The 2,640-nt window shown below is 27.5% G+C and overlaps 1 protein-coding gene across 1 annotated transcript; it reads left to right on the top strand.

Annotated features, from left to right (window-relative positions):
- Nucleotides 1-226: 226 nt before the first annotated feature.
- LOC149888175 (uncharacterized) lies at nt 227-2,064 on the top strand. Its single transcript, XM_090089019.1, has 4 exons — nt 227-748; nt 850-865; nt 925-1,794; nt 1,907-2,064. Exons 1-4 carry the CDS (start codon nt 227-229, stop codon nt 2,062-2,064), a joined length of 1,566 nt encoding a protein of 521 aa, XP_089945145.1.
- The last annotated feature ends 576 nt before the right edge of the window (nt 2,065-2,640 follow it).

Here is a 2,640-nt window from a genome sequence, read left to right as displayed (position 1 = left end):
TATATATATATATATATATATATATATAATCTATAAGTGGTTTGTTTATTATTTATTTAGGGCAATGGCAGCTTGGGAGGAAGGAGTTCCTGTAAATATTGAAGCTGAAGAGTAACATAGGGTTTGCTTAAACGAGTATAGGAAAAAATTAATTATTGATAATGAAACGTTTCCTGACCCTCTAAGTTTAAAAAAAATCGAATGGATATCTGAAAATCAAAATGGAATGCTCCATTGGCCCCCTGTTTACTATTATGATATTGCAAAATACTTGAAACAAGTTAACACCCCACAAGACTTATTACATAGACTTGAATGTGAATATAAAGAAGGAAAAGGTTTCAGATATTTTGCTTGCAATTTTGTAATAGAAATTTTTTGGACAGGTATTACTGAAAATTCAGCATATTGTTTTGTTAAATGCAAAGTAACACCTTCGCAAAGGACATCCTCCAGTTTATATAATGTTTGGGCAACAATAAAGAAAGAACTACCTGGAGGAGAAATTGCTAGTGCATATTGTTCATGTACTGCAGGATTGCTAGGTAGCTGTAACCATGTAGCAGCAATGCTTTTCAGAATAGAGGCCGCAGTCTCCAATGGAGTTACAAAGCCAATATGTTCTAGCAAATTATGCACATGGATTGTCCCAAGTACAAACAAAAAATTTGAAATAAAACCGATTTCTGAAATAACATTTACAAAAGAGCATTATAGAAAGCGTCCTTTAAAAGAATCAGCTGAAAAAGTTAGAAAAAATTTAAATTGTTCTCTCCTGCATATGAGTCACAAGTTAATGAACTACAAAATGCAATAATTATTGAAAATAAATTATATCAATCGGTTAAGGATTTTGCTTCTGAGAGTAGATTTGTTGAGATAATTGAATGTAAAAAAAAAGATTTAAAGTTGTTTCATCAATAGAATTACCACTAAGTATACTAGAAATGAAAAACAAATTTATTTGGAGTAATGCTCTTTCAACCACAGAAAACATTGAACTGTTTACAAAAAATATAAACCTAACTGATGCTGAAATAGAAAATATTTACAATGCTACAAAATCACAATTTGATTCCAGTACTTGGTTTACGCAAAGAAAAGGTCGATTAACAGCTTCAAAATTTCATAGAATATATACTAGTGTTAATACTATTAAAAAAAACAACAACACTAATTTTGAATATTTATTTGATGCTATATTTGGTGAAAAACATTTTGAGAATTTGGCAACTAAACACGGAATCGAAATAGAGTCACACGCAAAGGTTGCAGTCATCGCTGTCTTAAAAAAGTCTCAAAAGAAATTTAAATCATTTGATCCAGGCATGACTGTTGACAAAACATACCCTTATATATCTGTATCACCAGATTTAGAAACTGTTTGTGAATGCTGTGGTCAAGGATTGATAGAAATAAAGTCGCCATATTCAATTTGTGAATCTATACCAACTGAAAACAATCTTTTATACTTAACCAATATAAATGATACCTTAAAATTAAAACAGACGCATCAATATTTTACACAAATTCAGGGCCAGTTAGCTGTGACGAACAGAAAAATTGCTTGGTTCTTTGTATTTACTCATCATGGGTATCTTTTAGAGCAAATTCATTTTGATCCCAATTATTGGAAAAATATTCTGGAAAATCTTGTTTATTTTTGGCAAAAACATTTAGCCTTCAAAATTCTTAAAACTCAAATTACTAATACAGATAACAGAAAACAAATAGCAGAATATCATCTAAAAAACATAAGCACAACTTTAAATAATATAACAGTTTCTATCCCTGGTATAAGTATAAAAAAGGTTGATAAAAACAAAAGAAAATTAAAACTAAAAAAAAAAAAAACTACGAGAAAAAAAAATTAAATTAAATCTTTTCTTATGCAATATATGCCAAGATAATTGCGAAGATGAAGTAGATGCATTTGATTTTAATTCAATCACATGTAATAGTTGCAATAGATGGTACCATTTTGTTTGTGTAGATATAGTCGAGGTCAATCAAATACCTCCAAGGAATCAAAGGTGGTTATGTCAATTATGTAAAACTGAGTAAAGATTATGTCTTTAAAACAAACGCTTTTTTCTTTGCATATGTATATTTATATATATATATATATTTATTAATCAGGGATTACCTTTTTCAATATATATATATATATATATATATATATATATATATATATATATATATATATATATATATATATATATATATATATATATATATATATATATATATACACAGCTGCGGACAAAACTACGTGAACGATTGCAAATAGTTTTTTTAATGAAATTTTCAATGTCTTAAAATAAGTTTATAGTATAATACTATATATGGTTGGATAGAGAGTTTTTTGCTCTATAAGACTGTGTAAAGTGTATTCTCTAATAATTTGTTTAAAATTAAACATTTCTAAATGTTCAAAAAGCATCAAATGTTTTGCGCGACAAAACCACGTGAACGATTTATAAAAGCGTCATTTTTGATGCAAATTATATTATATTCACATCGAAATCAGTGCTTTTAAAAATCGTTCATGTGGTTTTGGTATTCTAAGAACTTACAATCATTTAAATTTCTCAAGATTATTCTGTTTAACATCAAAAAATTAAAAAAATTAAACTATAA

The sequence above is a fragment of the Hydra viridissima genome, unplaced genomic scaffold, assembly GCF_058129835.1.
Source record: "Hydra viridissima isolate aposymbiotic clone 2 unplaced genomic scaffold, HvirCarnegie_v1 scaffold_5, whole genome shotgun sequence".
Taxonomy (NCBI): domain Eukaryota; kingdom Metazoa; phylum Cnidaria; class Hydrozoa; order Anthoathecata; family Hydridae; genus Hydra; species Hydra viridissima.
This window is presented reverse-complemented; position numbering and strand designations above follow the sequence as displayed.

Excerpts from the sequence above, each read along its gene's own strand:
- LOC149888175 (XM_090089019.1), top strand. The coding sequence starts at position 227 with ATGCTCCATTGGCCCCCTGTTTACTATTATGATATTGCAAAATACTTG. Across the intron at positions 1,795-1,906 it reads TATAACAGTTTCTATCCCTG|ATAATTGCGAAGATGAAGTA; the intron begins GTATAAGTATAA and ends ATATATGCCAAG.